The 19,936-nt window shown below is 44.8% G+C and overlaps 1 protein-coding gene across 1 annotated transcript; it reads left to right on the plus strand.

The window, feature by feature from the left end:
• Positions 1-1,411: 1,411 nt before the first annotated feature.
• Positions 1,412-9,781, plus strand: LOC311124926 (stonustoxin subunit beta-like; the record flags this gene model as incomplete). Its single annotated transcript, XM_084199022.1, has 3 exons — positions 1,412-1,431; positions 3,537-3,583; positions 7,662-9,781. 3 exons carry the CDS (start codon positions 1,412-1,414, stop codon positions 8,174-8,176), a joined length of 582 nt encoding a protein of 193 aa, XP_084055148.1. The 3' UTR covers positions 8,177-9,781.
• Between the last annotated feature and the right edge of the window lie 10,155 nt (positions 9,782-19,936).

Raw genomic sequence — 19,936 nt, forward strand, 5'->3', positions numbered from 1 at the left:
CCCAAAGCATGATGTTTCCACCCCCATGCTTCACAGTAGGTATGGTGTTCTTTGGATGCAACTCAGCATTCTTTGTCCTCCAAACACGACGAATTGAGTTTTTACCAAAAAGTTCTATTTTGGTTTCATCTGACCATATGACATTCTCCCAATCCTCTTCTGGATCATCCAAATGCACTCTAGCAAACTTCAGACGGGCCTGGACATGTACTGGCTTAAGCAGGGGGACACGTCTGGCACTGCAGGATTTGAGTCCCTGGCGGCGTAGTGTGTTACTGATGGTATGCTTTGTTACTTTGGTCCCAGCTCTCTTCAGGTCATTCACTAGGTCCCCCCGTGTGGTTCTGGGATTTTTGCTCACCGTTCTTGTGATCATTTTGACCCCACGGGGTGAGATCTTGCGTGGAGCCCCAGATCGAGGGAGATTATCAGTGGTCTTGTATGTCTTCCATTTTCTAATAATTGCTCCCACAGTTGATTTCTTCAAACCAAGCTGCTTACCTATTGCAGATTCAGTCTTCCCAGCCTGGTGCAGGTCTACAATTTTGTTTCTGGTGTCCTTTGACAGCTCTTTGGTCTTGGCCATAGTGGAGTTTGGAGTGTGACTGTTTGAGGTTGTGGACAGGTGTCTTTTATACTAATAACAAGTTCAAACAGGTGTCATTAATACAGGTAATGAGTGGAGGACAGAGGAGCCTCTTAAAGAAGAAGTTACAGGTCTGTGAGAGCCAGAAATCTTGCTTGTTTGTAGGTGACCAAATACTTATTTTCCACCATAATTTGCAAATAAATTCATTAAAAATCCTACAATGTGATTTTCTGGATTTTTTTTTCTTTTTTTAGGCTTATTGATAATCATTATAGTAATGAAGTATAATTTCAAAACATGACCATAAAAACAGGTAATAATAAACATGAATCATCATTATAGTACTTCACAGTAATGTGTTTTCAGTCCTTCCTCTTGCGTTAGCAGTGTGGAAAGGGACAGTAAAAAGCTCAGGCAGGAGTTTTCCTGTGAAACGAACCCACAACCCTGGTGTTGCAAGCGCCATGCTCTACCAACTGAGCTACACGGTAGTAGTGCATGGCCAAGTGGTGGTGCGCAGGCCGTGGAGAAAGCGGTGGTGGGGAGGGTTGCAGCTGGGCTACATGAGCTGAGGCAGGTTTCTGTAGTAACAGAGACTCCGGTGGGCGAAGGCTTGGTGGGCTCATCCCAGGAAATATTGCCTGTCATTGGGGAAGAGGCTCTGATCAGGGGGGAAGTGCAGGGGGGCAGAGACTGGGGAGGAGGAGGACGGTACCGTGCCAATGGAGGAGGAGGAAGAGGAAGAGGGGGAGGTGAGTCTGTGGTAGCGGAGGACAAGGCGGTCTCGTTTTCAGACGGCTCATTGGATCCAGAGCTGTCAGGATGAGGGCCCAGTTTATACGGTGAGAGAACTTTCTAGGTTCCTGATGGAGACTAAAAGGGAAAAAGAAGGTTCTGCTGGAGTCTTATTTGATTGATCCTGGAAGGTTTGTAAGGTCAGTACAACACGTGATGAAGAATGAGGGGTTTAGTGTCCTACATTTACATTTACGTCATTTAGCAGACGCTCTTATCCAGAGCGACTTACAGTTAGTGAATACATTTTTTTTTTTTATACTGGCCCCCCATGGGAATCCAACCCACAACCCTGGCGTTGCAAACGCCATGCTCTATCAACTGAGCTACATCCCTGCCGGCCATTCCCTCCCCTACCCAGGACGACGCTGGGCCAATTGTGCGCCGCCCATGAGTCTCCCGGTCGCGGACGGCTGCGACAGAGCCTGGATTCGAACCAGGATCTCTAGTGGCACAGTTTAGCACTGCGATGCAGCGCCTTAGACCACTGCGCCACTCAGGAGTCCTCTCACCCAGGAAGCGGTATAGGCTGAGAAAATGGGTCATGGGTTCTTAAGGGCATGTCTTCAGAATCTGCTTAAATGGATGGTTTTTTCTGGCATGGCGGCTTTATGGGCTTCTCTACTGGTTTCTGATTGTGGTGATTTCCCTCCCACCTCTTATGGAGATTTCACGGTTAGACTTCCTTAACATGAACGGCGGCAAAGACTGGGGGAATATGTCAAACAAAAACATTTAAATGCCATGGCAGAAATCTTAGTGCAGGGGTAGCAAAAGAGGTGTGTAAGGGTAGGTTGTTAGTGTTTAGAGCCCAAATAATGACCTTGTCTTTGCTTTCATAAATGTGTCTGCACCTGGTCCTCTGTAGCTCAGCTGGTAGAGCACAGCGCTTGTAACGCCAGGGTAGTGGGTTCGATCCCCGGGACCACCCATACACAAAAAATATATATGTATATATATATATATATGACTGTAATTCACTTTGGATAAAGCGTCTGCAAAATGGCACATTATAGTACAGGGCTCAGTTCTCTGTTCCACCAGCTGGGTTGGAAAAACAGAGTGGGGAAACCAAGAAAATCCCTTGTTTTACGTTTGTCTGATGGGCGGGTAACTTCTGTTGTTGGGAGATGAGGGAGCCTGATGGGTGGGTAACTTCTGTTGTGGGGAGATGATGGAGCCTGATGGGTGGGTAACTTCTCTTGTGGGGGAGATGAGGGAGCCTGATGGGTGGGTAACTTCTGTTGTAGGGAGATGAGGGAGCCTGATGGGTGGGTAACTTCTGTTGTGGGGAGATGAGGGAGCCTGATGGGTGGGTAACTTCTCTTGTGGGGGAGATGAGGGAGCCTGATGGGTGGGTAACTTCTGTTGTGGGGAGATGAGGGAGCCTGATGGGTGGGTAACTTCTGTTGTGGGGAGATGAGGGAGCCTGATGGGTGGGTAACTTCTGTTGTGGGGGAGATGAGGGAGCCTGATGGGTGGGTAACTTCTGTTGTGGGGAGATGAGGGAGCCTGATGGGTGGGTAACTTCTGTTGTGGGGAGATGAGGGAGCCTGATGGGTGGGTAACTTCTGTTGTGAGGAGATGAGGGAGCCTGATGGGTGGGTAACTTCTGTTGTGAGGAGATGAGGCTGTGGAGTTGTACTCTGATTTATAGAGGGCAGAACTCTGTGGTCCTCTGTAGCTCAATTGGTAGAGCATGGCGCTTGTAATGCCAGGGTAGTGGGTTCGATCCCCGGGACCACCCATATGTAAAAATGTATGCACATGACTGTAAGTCGCTTTGGATAAAAGCGTCTGCTAAATGGCATATTATTATTATCCTGGGTGTTCTCAGGTTCTGCTCACAGACCTTTCCAAACTCTCTCTGTCACAGATAAATCAAATAGACATTTCCCTGGCCTTTCACAAACTCTCAGCTGCTGTCTCTCAGACGGTCTGCCTGTGGATCTTTATAAAAAGTTCTGGGGAATTATTTTACAGGACGTGTGTTGTGTGAGTGCGTCGGGGTGGGGGAGCTGTCGCTAAGCTGTAGACGGGAGGCTTTGACTCTCCTGCCCAAAAAAGGGGATTTGAGCGACTTAAAGAACTGGAGGCCTGTGGCATTGCTCTGTTTGGACTATAAGGTCTTTACCAAGGTCCTCGTTAACAGACTGAAGTCCCACCTGGACTCTATTGTACAGAAGGACCAAACGGACTGTGTACCAGGACGCTCAAACACAGACAATCTGTTCATAATCAGGAGAAAGCCTTTGATAGGGTGGACCATGAATATCTGTTTAATGTGTTGTTTTGGTTGTGGGGAGAATTTTGTGGACTGTGTTCAAATGCTGTACGCTGGGGCTTCATGTATGGTCAAGGTGTGGGGAGGGCTCAGTAGGCCAGTCTGGGTAGGGAGGGGCATTCACCAGGGATGCCCTCTGTCAGGGCAGCTATACACTCTTGTTATTGAGCCCTTTCTGGGCCTGCTACGCAGGAGGCTACAGGGAGTGTGGGAGCCAGGCATAGGGTTGGGGACAGGCATAGCAGTGTCAGCATACGCTGATGACGTCTGTGTTGGTTAGGGATGAGCAGAACCTACAGGCCCTGGAGAATAGTTTGAGGGTGTACGAGGGTGCGTCTTCTGCTTAGGGAAACTGGGGCAAGAGTGAGGCTCTGTTATGTGGGGCATGGAGGGACAGGGCACCTCCGCAGCTTCCAGGGGGGTTGCAGTGGGGCTGTGAGTGGCTCAAGATGCTTGGGGTGTATCTGGGCTCGGAGGGTTGGGATAGGAACAGGGGCGGTGTGTTCATTAGGGCGATATGGGCGACGCACTGCCAAACGGGAAAAGCAAGGGATTTTTTTTCTAATCAATTATATCACGGCAACAGTAGTTATCAGTGTTCTAATCTAGACGTCTGATCTGCCACTAAATGTCCAATCAGGCTAAAGTCGTGCTTCAAATGGCCCCGCCCGTTTTGGGGCGATTTCAGTCAGGTTGAAAATCGCCCAGAAGTCTCTCATAGCCTCTCATGTAAAATCTTTTTTTTTCAAATATCAGAGCTTTCAATACAATCTCTATGGGTTTCTGAGGGCTTGCACTTACGCGCTTTCGTCATACGTAACATAACCATGAACGTAACTAAGAAAAGAGCGGGTAGCAGCGTCAATCAATTCACGTACTACTATCAAGATGGCTATAGCGTTCAGTGCAACTCGATTGTCTCTTTGAAAGAAGTTCACATCAAAGACCATTCAAAACGAGCTACTGGAGTGTATGCTAGCGGTCATGAGGGAACATATTGTGGAGGAGGTGAAGTCGGCGAACTTCGTAGCTATCCAAGCTGACGAGACCACGGACGTTTCTACACATACACAGCTGGTGCTGAGGTACATAGATAGCAACCACAGAGTGCAGGAGCGCTTTTTTGAGTTCCTTCCCATCTCGGAATCAACCTCAGTCTCAATCGCCAGTGTGCTTTTGGAGAGACTGAAACTGAGAGTCAAACTCATTGCGCAAGCTTACGATGGAGCCAGTGTGATGAGGGGAGAGAAGGCTGGTGTGCAGCAAAAGGTACGTGAGCATTTCAAGAATGCCCATTACGTGCATTGCTATGTGCATCAGCTGAATTTTATGCCTGATTTCAATGAGAAAGTCATTGACCGCTTTGCTGCATTGAAAGAGAGAAGAGAACAGTTTCAGTACAAGTAATGTAGCCTCTCTCTCTCTTTGTCCCTCCCTGTCTGTCTCTTTAACACACACACGCCCAAATCAGTTCACAGTTGATGTTGTTTAAAATGGTTATTTTTCATTAAAAAAAAAGTAAAACTTTTTTTTTACAAATCTATACAATTGGCCAGAATATGGTTGTTCATATTTACAAATCTATACAATTGGCCAGAATATGGTTGTTCATTTTTACAAAGCCATACAGATAGCTGTGTTTACCTTTTCTAGAAATTATTTTCAAATTCTGTTTTCAGGCAAAATGTCTATCACTGTTCATTTTCACAAATCTATACAAGAGGGCAGAATATGGAAGTGTATAAACATTTCCTATTACCAATAACTTGCATCAATGTTTTCAGTAGCCTCTATCAAAAGCTCCTGCTTGCTTGTTGTGAATTATGCTCAGGTGCACATATTTCCAATTCAACCATGAGGCCTTTTTGAAGCAAGTAATGTGTATATCAGTATTGACTTATATGCTGCCGCTGTCTTCATGTTGTTGCTGGACATATCTTTTTTAAAATGTGTGTAGGTCACCTAAATCATCAGAAAAATTGCCCCCCCTGAGAATTTTTTCAGGAGCCGCCACTGGATAGGAAGAACTGGGAAGGAGTGTCACAAGCGGTGGTGTCGAGGCTGACGAAGTGGAGGTGGCTCATCTCCCAGGTGGCATACAGAGGGATGGTGCTGATCATCAACAACTTGGTGGCATCCTCTCTATGGCTTAAATTGGCCATTCTCAACGCCCCCGGTGGTCTGCTTGTGGATCTGCAGCGCAAGTTAGTGAATTTTTTCTGGTCAGGGTGGCAGCGTTCTGACTCAGCAGCACAGAGGCTACTGTACCGTACGGAGGTGGGCTGGAGGGAACCAGCATGTGCTCTGTTGAGGAGGGCTGGTGGTTTGGGGCTGGATCATCAGCTCTTCATCATGCGGCCGGAGAGACTCAATACAGCAGGGGTCTCTGATTTCTATGCTGCAGTACTGAGGGCTGGAGCTGCCTGAGGAGGGGCCACCACCGTTTCCACCACTGCAAGTGACAGCAGAGACTGGGGACTGGCAGGAGAGTCCAGAGGACTCACTGACTTTTGACACTCTGAGCTTAGTGGGATTGAAGGGGCATCAGTGGCAGGGGGTTGTGGGGGCTGAGAGCATGGCAGGGTATAGGTGGAGGGTGCTCTATAAGCTCCCAGTGCTGGAAAGGTCAGGGGTCGTCCAGTGGAGGGTATTACATGGAGCCCTGGACACCAATAGCTGGTTGCCTCGGGTTGACCTGGGAGTTGGGGAGGGGTGTCCGTTTTCTGCAATGACAGACTGTTCATCATGTTTTTTCTGTGTTGCCAGGGTAATGCCATTACTGTTGACGCCTTAGGGTTGAGTTTGAGTTGTACAAAATGATCAACAGTGTGGAGATGTTTCAGGAGGTATGGGGGCTCAGGGGGGCTGTCTGTACGGCTGGAGAGGAGGGGTTGGATGGACGGTTGGAATGTGGTGCTGGTTGGTGTATTGTACTGTGGTGTTGGGTACTGGATAATGTGATTGTGTAGAGGTTGTGGTGTCACGCAATGTGCTTTTAGGGGTGGGGGTGTTAGTGTAATGAGGATGGCTCATTAAAGTAAGACAAGTCAGTCTCTCTCTCTCTCTTAACAGCGCTCTGCACAGGCAGCAGTGGTGGACAGTGATAAGATCTTTACCGAGCTGATCCGCTCCATTGAGAGAAGGCGCTCTGAGGTGAAGGAGATGATCAGAGCCCAAGAGAAGGCTCAAGTGAGTCAAGCTGAAGGACTCCTGGAGCAACTGGAGCAGGAGATAGCTGAGCTGAGGAAGAGAAGCACTGAGCTGGAGCAGCTCTCACACACAGAGGATCACATCCATTTCCTCCAGGTAACTCAACTGCCTTGATACATGTGATATGAAATTAACTTAATGTGAAACTCTCAATCATTTGGTTCTGTTTTATCTCTCTCTCTCTCTGTCTCTCTCTCTCCAGAGTTATCAGTCTCTCTCCGGTATCAGTGTATCTTCAGACTTACCCAGCATCGTTGTCCGTCCTCTTCAGTACTTTGGAGATGTGAGTAAGTCTGTGTCTGAACTGAGAGAGAAACTAGAAGACGTCCTTAAAGGAGAATGGACCAAGATCTCCACTACAGGTGTGTTGAAAATAATAAGAACATCAACTTTAGACCATTGAAAGTTCCCTACTAGTCATATACATGTGGAATATGGTATGATGATAACATTCCCTCTCTCTGTGAATGTGTTTGTGTGTCTGTAGTGAATATAGTGGATGTTGTACTGCCTCCAGAGCCCAAGACCAGAGAACAGTTCTTACAATGTGAGTCTCTTTATTCTGAAGTAACTAACAGTCTCTTTTTACTGACACTCCTAACAATCCCTCTAGAAATATATAGCAATAGTAGATCTAATCAAAGACTGGGTATCTATCTGACTCCTCATATTTCTCTGATTTGATCTCTGCTGTGCTCTAATCAAAGACAGGGTAGATACAGTATCTGACTTAACTTATTGTTCTAACTCCCCTCATTGGTCTCTGCTCTGCTCTTCTCCCAGATTCCTGTCAGCTCACACTGGACCCAAACACAGCAGGCATAGACCTCTCTCTGTCTGAAGGGAACAGAAAGGTGACATATACAGACCAAGACCAACCATATCCTGATCATCCAGACAGATTCACTAACTTTTGTCAGGTTCTGTGTAAAGAGGGTCTGTCTGGACGCTGTTACTGGGAGGTGGAGTGGAGTGGGGAGTGTGTTGATACAGCAGTCTCATATAAAGACATCAGCAGAACAGAGAGAGATGGTGGATTTGGAGAGAATGACAAGTCCTGGTGTTTAGAGTGTTGTAGTGATGGTTATTTGTTCATACACAATAATGTTGTGACTGAAGTATCAGGCCCTCAGTCCTCCAGAGTAGGAGTGGACCTGGATCACAAGGCAGGTACTCTGTCCTTCTACAGTGTCTCTGACACAATGACCCTCCTCCACAGAGTCCAGACCACATTCACTCAGCCCCTCTATCCTGGGTTTTATCTCTATAATGGTACTGCTGAGCTGGTTAAACTGTAGTAGGGTCCACATAGATACTAGTCATGCTGGTGTAGTCTATAGCCGAGTTGGTTAAACTGTAGTAGGGTCCACATAGATACTAGTCATGCTGGTGTAGTCTATAGCTGAGCTGGTTAAACTGTAGTAGGGTCCACATAGATACTAGTCATGCTGGTGTAGTCTATAGCTGAGCTGGTTAAACTGTAGTAGGGTCCACATAGATACTAGTCATGCTGGTGTAGTCTATAGCTGAGCTGGTTAAACTGTAGTAGGGTCCACATAGATACTAGTCATGCTGGTGTAGTCTATAGCTGAGCTGGTTAAACTGTAGTAGGGTCCACATAGATACTAGTCATGCTGGTGTAGTCTATAGCTGAGCTGGTTAAACTGTAGTAGGGTCCACATAGATACTAGTCATGCTGGTGTAGTCTATAGCTGAGCTGGTTAAACTGTAGTAGGGTCCACATAGATACTAGTCATGCTGGTGTAGTCTATAGCTGAGCTGGTTAAACTGTAGTAGGGTCCACATAGATACTAGTCATGCTGGTGTAGTCTATAGCTGAGCTGGTTAAACTGTAGTAGGGTCCACATAGATACTAGTCATGCTGGTGTAGTCTATAGCTGAGCTGGTTAAACTGTAGTAGGGTCCACATAGATACTAGTCATGCTGGTGTAGTCTATAGCTGAGCTGGTTAAACTGTAGTAGGGTCCACATAGATACTAGTCATGCTGGTGTAGTCTATAGCTGAGCTGGTTAAACTGTAGTAGGGTCCACATAGATACTAGTCATGCTGGTGTAGTCTATAGCTGAGCTGGTTAAACTGTAGTAGGGTCCACATAGATACTAGTCATGCTGGTGTAGTCTATAGCTGAGCTGGTTAAACTGTAGTAGGGTCCACATAGATACTAGTCATGCTGGTGTAGTCTATAGCTGAGCTGGTTAAACTGTAGTAGGGTCCACATAGATACTAGTCATGCTGGTGGTGATGGTTCCCAGATGTGATGATTCATTCTGCTCTGTTTTTATGTACAATGATTTGATTGATTTGATCTTCAGAAGATGTTATGAATTACAATTCAATGCATTCATATTATTTGTAAGTGCAACGTTTTAATCTTATACATTTACATTAATCATGATGTATGCTGTTAATGTATGTTGGTTGTCATTCAGAACCATTGAAATGTTTTCTCAATTGGTTCTCTGTCTCAATGTAGTTTTCCTCAGTATCATGGAACAGGTAGTGTTCCTTATTTGCTAATTGAACTATATGGGCCGGTTTCCCGGACACAGATGAAGCCTAGTCCTAGACTAAAAAGCATGTTCAATGGAGATGTCCGGGAAACCGGCCCTAAATTTGGCATCTTTTATTCTCCCATACTGCTCAGTCAAGCAACATTAAACCTGTCCAGCAGGTGGTGCTATTAACCAAACAATAAAAACCCAGCATATATCTTGACTTGTCACTCAGTATATCAGTAATGTTCAGAATTGTACTTTAATATCATTGGAGATTGATGGTCTTTTTAATCCACTATCTAGAGTCAGGAACAGATGAAGTTAGGTCTGCTACTGTTCAGTTATTAAATATGATTCATGGTGATGGGAAATAAAAAATCCATCTAGTAGTAGTTTTCCTTTGCTATTTATTCCAAGGTGTGTCTTTAACTTGTAAATGGATTGTGTTGAAGCTGGCATGTGGTGTGGATGATAGAATAGAGTGAATAGAGGAGAGAAGAGAGGAGGAGAGGAGAACATCATATAGAAGACAGATAAGATAGAGAGACAATTCATACCCAGGGGAGTTACTGACTCTGGCCCAAATGACACCCTGTTCCCTACGTAGTGCACTAGGCTACTTCTGACCAGATCTAAAGTAGTGCACTACATAGGGAATAGGGTGGAGATTTGCTCACTGTCATTAGAATGAAGATTTCCATACAGGAGTTACTGTCTCTGTCCCAAATCTCTCCCTGTTCCCTGCGTAGTGCACTAGGCTTCTTCTGACCAGATCTAAAGTAGTCTTCTAGATTTTACATGTTTTCTCCCTGTCGTTAGAAAATGACAATATGGTAATGACTTTAGTGGTTTCCTCCCCCTTTGTTTTTATTGGTTGTGTGTTATGTGTGTTGTTGTGTTAGGTTTTCCCCCTGTGTTCCTAATGGAAAATCCATTAACAATGAATCACAAACAAATTATATTCCAGTTGTGTTTAGACAACTTCATGGCTGACATCCCCCAGAACTTTACCTGATGTTCTCTCTCTCTCTCAAACCATACACATTTACGGCATTTAGCAGACACTCTTATCCAGAGCAACTTACCGTTAGTGCATATACAGTGGGGGAAAAAAGGATTTAGTCAGCCACCAATTGTGCAAGTTCTCCCACTTAAAAAGATGAGAGAGGCCTGTAGTTTTCATCATAGGTACACGTCAACTATGACAGACAAAATGAGAAAAAAAAATCCAGAAAGTCACATTGTAGGATTTTTAATGAATTTATTTGCAAATTATGGTGGAAACTAAGTATTTGGTCAATAACAAAAGTTTCTCAATACTTTGTTATATACCCTTTGTTGGCAATGACACAGGTCAAAAGTTTTCTGTAAGTCTTCACAAGGTTTTCACACACTGTTGCTGGTATTTTGGCCCATTCCTCCATGCAGATATCCTCTAGAGGAGTGATGTTTTGGGGCTGTCGCTGGGCAACACGGACTTTCAACTCCCTCCAAAGATTTTCTATGGGGTTGAGATCTGGAGACTGGCTAGGCCACTCCAGGACCTTGAAATGCTTCTTACGAAGCCACTCCTTCGTTGCCCGGGCGGTGTGTTTGGGATCATTGTCATGCTGAAGACCCAGCCACGTTTCATCTTCAATGCCCTTGCTGATGGAAGGAGGTTTTCACTCAAAATCTCACGATACATGGCCCCATTCATTCTTTCCTTTACACGGATCAGTCGTCCTGGTCCCTTTGCAGAAAAACAGCCCCAAAGCATGATGTTTCCACCCCCATGCTTCACAGTAGGTATGGTGTTCTTTGGATGCAACTCAGCATTCTTTGTCCTCCAAACACGACGAGTTGAGTTTTTACCAAAAAGTTATATTTTGGTTTCATCTGACCATATGACATTCTCCCAATCCTCTTCTGGATCATCCAAATGCACTCTAGCAAACTTCAGACGGGCTTGGACATGTACTGGCTTAAGCAGGGGGACACGTCTGGCACTGCAGGATTTGAGTCCCTGGCGGCGTAGTGTGTTACTGATGGTAGGCTTTGTTACTTTGGTCCCAGCTCTCTGCAGGTCATTCACTAGGTCCCCCCGTGTGGTTCTGGGATTTTTGCTCACCGTTCTTGTGATCATTTTGACCCCACGGGGTGAGATCTTGCGTGGAGCCCCAGATCGAGGGAGATTATCAGTGGTCTTGTATGTCTTCCATTTCCTAATAATTGCTCCCACAGTTGATTTTTTCAAACCAAGCTGCTTACCTATTGCAGATTCAGTCTTCCCAGCCTGGTGCAGGTCTACAATTTTGTTTCTGGTGTCCTTTGACAGCTCTTTGGTCTTGGCCATAGTGGAGTTTGGAGTGTGACTGTTTGAGGTTGTGGACAGGTGTCTTTTATACTGATAACAAGTTCAAACAGGTGCCATTAATACAGGTAACGAGTGGAGGACAGAGGAGCCTCTTAAAGAAGAAGTTACAGGTCTGTGAGAGCCAGAAATCTTGCTTGTTTGTAGGTGACCAAATACTTATTTTCACCATAATTTGCAAATAAATTCATAAAAAATCCTACAATGTGATTTTCTGGATTTTTTTCCTCAATTTGTCTGTCATAGTTGACGTGTACCTATGATGAAAATTACAGGCCTCTCTCATCTTTTTAAGTGGGAGAACTTGCACAATTGGTGGCTGACTAAATACTTTTTTCCCCCACTGTATATATATACGACTGTAAGTCGCTTTGGATAAAAGCGTCCGCTAAATGGCATATTATTATTATAATATATATTTTTCATACTGGCCCCCATGGGAATCGAAACCACAACCCTGGCATTGCAAACACCATGCTCTACCAACTGAGCTACATCCCTGCTGGCCACTCCCTCCCCTACCCTGGACCAATTGTGCGCCGCCCGGTCGCTGACGGCTACGACAGAGCCTGGATTTGAACCAAGATCTCTAGTGGCACAGCTATCACTGTGATGCAGTGCCTTAGACCACTGCGCCACTCGGGAGACTATAGAAAGCAGACAACCTCAATATGGTTCCATTCCTGTAGTTATCAGGACACATGAGGTGTGGAACTATTATCTCCTTTCTAAGTGTGAACTTGTCCACTTCCCTTCATGGATTTAAAAGGAAATAACTGGTATATGTAAACTCCCTCTACCCCATGCCAACACCAATCCAATGCTGTACAATTAATTCCATAGCTTAACATGGGAAATGCTCACTGCCTCCCATAAGAGTCATTGAAGCGTTGGATGAGATAGGACCCTGCCTTCACCAGGGGATATTTGTTGGACCCGTCACAACAGGTGAGGAGGGCCTCATCCTCCAGCTGCCCAAAGAAAGCCAGGGACTGCCTTGTGCTCCAATCTCCAGCAGGGGGCAGCAAAACCCTATAGACCTGAAAGGGAAAGTGAGGAGTAAAAACCTAAGGTGAATTTACATTGATGTTTCCATAGAGACCTGAGTCGTATTCACTAGGCACCAAACTGAAGATAATTAGCTGAAAGTCATCATTAACACTATACTGAGTGTAGCCTATGGATATAATATATTATCATATAATACAATGATCTTGGACATCGTTCAGTAATTGAGTCATGTAGGGGACGGATGATCTTTGACATCGTTCAGTTCTTGCTCTGACGGGTCTGAGTTTGTGTGAGGGGCGTGTTTTTCTTTCAGAGGTTGTGATGATTGGTTGTGGTAGGAAGTTCCTGTTGTCAGACTGGAGGAGATGATGGTCAAACTGGAGGCAGACTGTTGGGTTCTTCTCTCAATCAGGGGTCAGAGGTTGAGGGTTCAGTGTGCTGATACATAGCTGCTGTATCATGTGTGACTTTATACATCTCAATTTGAATTGAAATTCCAGCTTGTAAACTCAGTGTCATTTTCCCCTTAATGGCCCCATACAGACTCAGGTTGTACCACTGATATACAAAGCATTTGACACAACGGTTGGGTCAATATTTTGTTCCAAACAACTGTTGTGTTAAATGCGTTGTACAACCTGAGAGGGTATGTGGACAATATGTGTTTGTTTTCAGGTTGAAGTTGCCCTCCATCCAGCCCTCCTCAAGAGTAGGAGTGAGGAGAATTCTATCAACTCATGTGTTTACAGACATGTTACTTCAGTATGATCCTATGAACCAATCGGAAGTCAGATGTGTCTTCTACGTAAAACATTACATGTCATTGATAGGACCATGGGAAAGGTGTGTCCCCATAAACCATGTTATAAACTGATTGTCCTCATAAACCATATTAACAAGTATCTGTATGATCTTATGAGTTAACAATGTATCAAATGGAAGGGCAAGTCTCACCACTGAGAGGAAAACATCACTGGTCCACCTCTGCATCAGGTCAGCTATGTTGATCAGTACTGTCCCAGGGATGCTGGGAGCAGAGATGAACTCCCCTGACCTGGTACCCACCTATGGAGTTGTCATTTTAATATCAGTTTAACCCCATTACTGCTATAACACACACAAGCCATGTTAATAGAATGAAATGGATCCAGGTTCCATTTATTCTACAATAGATTTACTGCCTGTGGAACACTTCTCAAAAGTGGTCTTAAATCAAGGTGACTGCAGGTCTCAATCCCAAACGAATGGGGGAAGAATTAATGAAATGGCCACCCGGACTATTTACATTGACCCCCCCCCCCCCCACCCCCTTTTTGATTTTACACTGCTGCTACTTGCTGTTTATCTATGCATAGTCACTTTACAAATGACCTCAACTAACCTGTACCCCCAAACATTGACTGGCAGAGCTACTCCACCTCAAGAATGACCCCCTGTATATAGCCTCATTATTGTTATGTCATTTTATTGTGTTACTTTTTGATTTGATTTGTTTTTTAAATTTAGTTTATTTTGTAAATATTTTCTTAACTCTATTTCTTGAACAGCATTGTTGGTTAAGGGTTTGTAAGTAAGCATTTCACGGTAAGGTCTACACCTGTTGTATTAGGCGCATGTGACAAATGTAATTACATTTTATTTTATTTTATTTGAAAATGGCACCATCTAGAAAGATGGCATTCAGAGGTATGGAGAAACAAGATTCACACAACATAGCTGACCACAACTGGACTGGACTGGCTGGGATATTTTCTTTACACATTGTCCTTTCAAGGATGGTTCCAGAACTTGGCTTGACTCAGCTCTGTAGTGTTAGCCAGCCCAGTTTGGCCCTGCTTGACTCAGCTCTGTAGTGTTAGCCAGCCCAGTTTGGCCCTGCTTGGCTTGACACAGCTCTGTAGTGTTAGCCAGCCCAGTTTGGCCCTGCTTGACTCAGCTCTGTAGTGTTAGCCAGCCCAGTTTGGCCCTGCTTGACTCAGCTCTGTAGTGTTAGCCAGCCCAGTTTGGCCCTGCTTGACTCAGCTCTGTAGTGTTAGCCAGCCCAGTTTGGCCCTGCTTGACTCAGCTCTGTAGTGTTAGCCAGCCCAGTTTGGCCCTGCTTGACTCAGCTCTGTAGTGTTAGCCAGCCCAGTTTGGCCCTGCTTGACTCAGCTCTGTAGTGTTAGCCAGCCCAGTTTGGCCCTGCTTGACTCAGCACTGTAGCGTTAGCCAGCCCAGTTTGGCCCTGCTTGACTCAGCTCTGTAGTGTTAGCCAGCCCAGTTTGGCCCTGCTTGGCTTGACTCAGCTCTGTAGTGTTAGCCAGCCCAGTTTGGCCCTGCATGGCTTGACTCAGTTCTATAGTGACAAACAGTCATCAGTGTGTTGGAGGGGATCAGTCTGATCAAGGAGAGGCGCAGAATCACTGATCTGGACCACTTAGTGAGTCAATATTTGAGATGCAAGTGGATTTGTAGATTAGTGAGTCTGTGCAGTTCACCGCAATGGATTTGATCTAAAACATGCACAATGTCATGAAGACCACTGCTACTCCATAGAATGAAACCATCCCCTATGAGGACTAATGACCAACTCTGAAACTCACCACACTATACTGTACTGACAGCATCATCATCACCCTAGCATTAATGTTCACACTCTGGGACTCATCTGTCCACATTTAAACTGGTCTAGGTCTCCTTACAGGTGAGACACATTTAAACTGGTCTAGGTCTCCTTACAGGTGAGACACATTTAAACTGGTCTAGGTCTCCTTACAGGTGAGACACATTTAAACTGGTCTAGGTCTCCTTACAGGTGAGACACATTTAAACTGGTCTAGGTCTCCTTACAGGTGAGACACATTTAAACTGGTCTAGGTCTCCTTACAGGTGAGACACATTTAAACTGGTCTAGGTCTCCTTACAGGTGAGACACATTTAAACTGGTCTAGGTCTCCTTACAGGTGAGACACATTTATACTGGTCTAGGTCTCCTTACAGGTTGTCCACATTTAAACTGGTCTAGGTCTCCTTACAGGTGAGACACATTTAAACTGGTCTAGATCTCCTTACAGGTGAGACACATTTAAACTGGTCTAGGTCTCCTTACAGGTGAGACACATTTAAACTGGTCTAAGTCTCCTTACAGGTTGGACACATGGGTCTAGAGGTCTCTAGTGGTTGAGTCTTGGTCTGGGTCTCACTGGTTCTGTTCCAATCAGTCTTGTCTCCATCTTTGGTATATTCAGTACCAATACACCAACGTCATACACTCCAGACCTGGGTTCCAGTGCTTAATTTGAGCCGGATCTGGCACCTCTCAGATTTGACCTCATTTGTTCCAGCACCTATTTGCCCGGCTCCGGTACCTCACGCATTATTTATACAATTTGTTTACTGTTTGCACTGTAAACATTTAAAAAAGCGATCAGAGTTAAATCAAGTTGCCTCCTGGTTATTTCTCCAGCCTCCCAGAAAAACCATCATGTAAAAGTGCGGTGATCCTTCTGTGCAATCATCCTAATCGTTCCCCACTGATTACAGACCTGCTCTATTATTTCTACATATGTCCATCAACCGACGAAGTGCACGGAGCAGGTGCAATTTGGACGGAGGCTCAGGTCAAGACCAAACAAGCATATAACCCCTGGCTTGTCAAGCAACATTCAAAGCTTATAATTGTAATAGCCAGTTATAATTGTAATGGCTTAGCAGATAATAACAAAAGAAGAACAATATTTACATGGCTCAAAGAGAAGGAATATAATATCTATTGTTTACAGGAAACCCATTCAACAATTCTAGATGAAGTTGGGTGGAAAAAGGACTGGGGGGCGAAATATACTTCTCCCATGGGCTAAGAAACTCAAAAGTGGTGATGATATTAATTAACAGTAAGTTCGATCCGAATGTGCAAATTGTCCAAACAGATACGCAAGGTAGATAGATTATTTTAAATATGTTATTGGACCATAAACAAATATGTCTCATTAACCTTTACGGACAAAATAATGATGATCTGAGGATGCCTCCCGCGACGGCGTGACCCGTCAGAGAAATAGTGGCCTTGCCATGCGGATATCCTCGCATGCGTTTGTTAACAATCTAGGTCTTAGTTGTTGAAGTGCATCACACATATCTGAATTGCCACTCGAGCTCCAAAAGAGAGACACACAGGGCAGTCACCAGGGAAGTGATGGTGTTATTACTGCACACAGGGCAGTCACCAGGGAAGTGATGGTGTTATTACTGCACACAGGGCAGTCACCAGGGAAGTGAGGGTGTTATTACTGCACACAGGACAGTCACCAGGGAAGTGAGGGTGTTATTACTGCACACAGGGCAGTCACCAGGGAAGTGATGGTGTTATTACTGCATACAGGGCAGTCACCAGGGAAGTGATGGTGTTATTACTGCACACAGGGCAGTCACCAGGGAAGTGAGGGTGTTATTACTGCACACAGGGCAGTCACCAGGGAAGTGAGGGTGTTATTACTGCACACAGGGCAGTCACCAGTGGACAATACAGGATACAGCCAGTTCATAGAGGAGCTGAAGGTGCTTTATGCTCAATACTGGCCAGAGGATGCAGGAGCACTGTATGGAGAAACAGTGATAGAATCTCTCTGCCAGAGGTTTGGCATTGGCAGTCCACGTACGGTCATACGGGCCTACAGGCAGTACAGGGACACTGATGGTAATGATAAAGGAGACTTTCCAGATGGACTTAAAGATATGTTGATGGAGGTCAGCACCATCCCCATCTCCAGATGGACTTAAAGAGATGTTGATGGAGGTCAGCACCATCCCCATCTCCAGATGGACTTAAAGAGATGTTGATGGAGGTCAGCACCATCCCCATCTCCAGATGGACTTAAAGAGATGTTGATGGTGGTCAGCACCATCCCCATCTCCAGTGCAGAAGGCCAGCAGGGATTTTCTCAAATGAATCTGATTTGCACCTCAACCCGCTCCTCTCTGCATACCTCCACCATATCAGGGCTACTCTTTCTGAACCTTGTTGGCCCACCCCTGACCAAATTCAACCCAGTCCCCAATGTGAGGTCATGGATTGCTAAAGGACCCAGATGTGTCACAGACACCAGGAGCAAAACAAGAGATAGGGAGGAGGAGACGCACCAGGAAATGGCCGTGTTGTGGAAGGTTCTGGAAAACTTTACAAACTTGTTCTGTACTGTGAAGTTAATCTGAATATGCTCTTCATATTATCAGATAGGCAGGAAGCCTATATACTATAATATGTGTTCTGCTGTAGCATACATTGATTTATTTTATTTGAAGTATATTCTGATATCAAATCAAATGTTTGTCCTACAGTGATGTCTTGAAAAGTATATGAAATGTGAGTATTGTAAGCCCCACCTCTGAGTATATGAAATGTGAGCATTGTAAGCCCCACCTCTGAGTATATGAAATGTGAGTCTTGTAAGCCCCACCTCTGAGTATATGAAATGTGAGTCTTGTAAGCCCCACCTCTGAGTATATGAAATGTGAGTATTGTAAGCCCCACCTCTGAGTATATGAAATGTGAGTCTTGTAAGCCCCACCTCTGAGTATATGAAATGTGAGTCTTGTAAGCCCCACCTCTGAGTATATGAAATGTGAGTCTTGTAAGCCCCACCTCTGAGTATATGAAATGTGAGTCTTGTAAGCCCCACTTCTGAGTATATGAAATGTGAGTATTGTAAGCCCCACCTCTGAGTATATGAAATGTGAGTCTTGTAAGCCCCACCTCTGAGTATGTGTTCATATGCATATGGAGGGTGTTCTGCAGTGACACCTACAAATGTTGCTGTACATTGATGTCTTGAAAATTAGGCTGTAAGAAATTCAGACTTGTAAGCCCCACAGCTACACTAGAGTATGTGGGCATAGTATATGTTGGAGCCAAACGCGTGGCCGACGCGTGACGGTGGCTGTGTGAGAAGCACGCCTGTATCTCTCACATAACTAGAATGACTGTGATGAGTGTGGTGGAAGGAGTCAGGCGCAGGAGGGTAATCACCGAATACAGAGTTTATTCCTACGTTGACACACAAATGCACTCCAATAGCGATCAACGAAACAGGCACAGGGCAAACTAACATCCCTGGCAAATACACTGTAACGGACTCCAATAATACATAGGCACAGGAGGGGAAATCTACCCTGGCAACCCAATGTTATGAGTAGCTCCACCGAGCTACACTACTCTCACAATTAACAATCCCCCACAAGAACAAGGGGGTAGAGGGAACACTTATACACTGACTAATTAGGGGATAGGAACCAGGTGTGTGTGATTGACAAGACAAGACAATTGTGATGATGATTGGGGCGGCAGTGGTTAGTAAGCCGGTGACGACGAACGCCGAAGCCTGCCCGAACAAGGAGGAGAGGCAGCATCGGCCGAAGTCGTGACAATGACATTCACTTTCTACGATCTCTCTCCCTCTCTAATCTGATAAACTGAGTTGAAATGTATTTGGCTAAGGTGTATGTAATCTTCCGACTTCAAATGTAACATATCATATCATTGCATACAGTATAGAACACCATCTAGAAGAGATAGACATATCATTACATACAGTATAGAACACCATCTAGAAGACATAGACATATCATTACATACAGTATAGAACACCATATAGAAGACATAGACATATCATTACATACAGTATAGAACACCATATAGAAGACATAGACATATCATTACATACAGTATAGAACACCATCTAGAAGACATAGACATATCATTACATACAGTATAGAACATACTTTTACACCACTGGACTAACAGGAACAATTACACACCAATAAACACACTGTAATGTAAAGTGTTGCATCATTCTCAATGATCAGTCAATACATACGGTATTCATTTCTTATAGTTAGTGTCATAGCACAAGTTTAAGGCATTACAAAATTAATTAAAAGCATTATACAAATGTACTTCATAGAAACTGTTACCCTTTATATATTCTAACCACTCTATTTAATGTATTCCATATTAAGGGCTCTAACCTAGGAACACAAATCTTTGTCTCTATTAACATTGTGTACAGTCTCTCTCTCTCTCTCTCTCTCTCTCTCTCTCTCTCTCTCTCTCTCTCTCTCTCTCTCTCTCTCTCTCACTCTCACTCTCACTCTCACTCTCACTCGCTCTCTCCCTCTCTCTCCCTCTAACCCCACCCCTCTG

Source organism: Coregonus lavaretus (genome assembly GCF_964263955.1).
Source record: "Coregonus lavaretus genome assembly, contig: HAP1_SCAFFOLD_1755, whole genome shotgun sequence".
Classification (NCBI taxonomy): Eukaryota; Metazoa; Chordata; class Actinopteri; order Salmoniformes; family Salmonidae; genus Coregonus; species Coregonus lavaretus.